This window comes from Nannochloropsis gaditana, assembly GCF_000240725.1.
Source record: "Nannochloropsis gaditana CCMP526 unplaced genomic scaffold scaffold091, whole genome shotgun sequence".
Lineage (NCBI taxonomy): Eukaryota > Eustigmatophyceae > Eustigmatales > Monodopsidaceae > Microchloropsis > Microchloropsis gaditana.
This window is the reverse complement of record NW_005803862.1, coordinates 27562-28214: the sequence shown is the minus strand read 5'-3', so window position 1 is coordinate 28214 and position 653 is coordinate 27562. Positions and strand designations below refer to the sequence as shown.

At 63.4% G+C, this 653-nt stretch overlaps 1 protein-coding gene across 1 annotated transcript in view; it reads right to left on the bottom strand.

Annotated features, from left to right (window-relative positions):
- Positions 1-652, bottom strand: part of NGA_0516500 (uncharacterized protein) — a gene marked incomplete at both ends in the record, with an annotated part of 1332 nt that extends 680 nt beyond the window's left edge. Inside the window, 2 exons of the mRNA XM_005855815.1 lie at positions 1-360; positions 562-652. The exon at positions 1-360 is cut by the window's left edge and continues 680 nt beyond it. Coding sequence (XP_005855877.1) covers positions 1-360; positions 562-652 — 451 coding nt within the window. The remainder of the gene's footprint in view (positions 361-561) is intronic.
- Between the last annotated feature and the right edge of the window lies 1 nt (position 653).

Below are 653 nucleotides of genomic sequence, written 5' to 3'. Positions count from 1 at the left end.
GAGGAAGTGGAGGCGGGGGAGGAGACGCTGGGGGGAGTCCGGTGGGGGGGATGGGCCCGTGCTCTTTGGGAAAGAATTGCACGTGCCTCTCCTCCCGCTTTCCATCCCTTCCTTCCTCCCTCCCCTCCATGCTTCCTCGCGCTTCTTCCTTCTCCCTTCCGGCGCCTGTATCCCTCTCTTCCTTGTCTTTGGACGCCTGGAACAGGAGTGACACCCGTCGCACCTCCGTTTGCCACCTTCCCGCTTCCCCCTCTCTCTCCCCCTCGCTCCCCCTACCAGCGAGGAGAGCAGTGGTCAGGGGCCGGGAGAGGGCGCGAAGGGAGGGCCTGTTGGCTTGCAGAGAGCGCATACACGCGCGTACTGCGAGGGAGGAGGAGAGGGAGAGAGAGACGGAGTAAGAGAGGGGAGGAAGAGGGAGGAGGCGCACGCAGTGAGAGATGATATTAACTCGAGTACCATGTGCGGGCCCAGCATGCTTGCTACCTCCCGTTTATTCCTCCCTGCTTGCTTTCCTGTGTCCTTCTTCTTATTCCCTCCCTCCCTCCCTCCCTCCCTCCCTACCTGTGATCAACAGGTCCGCCCGCAGTCGTCTATCCAGCCTGTGCTGGCCCCCGCCTCCGCCCTCGTCCCCGTTGGCGAGGGTCGCAAGGACC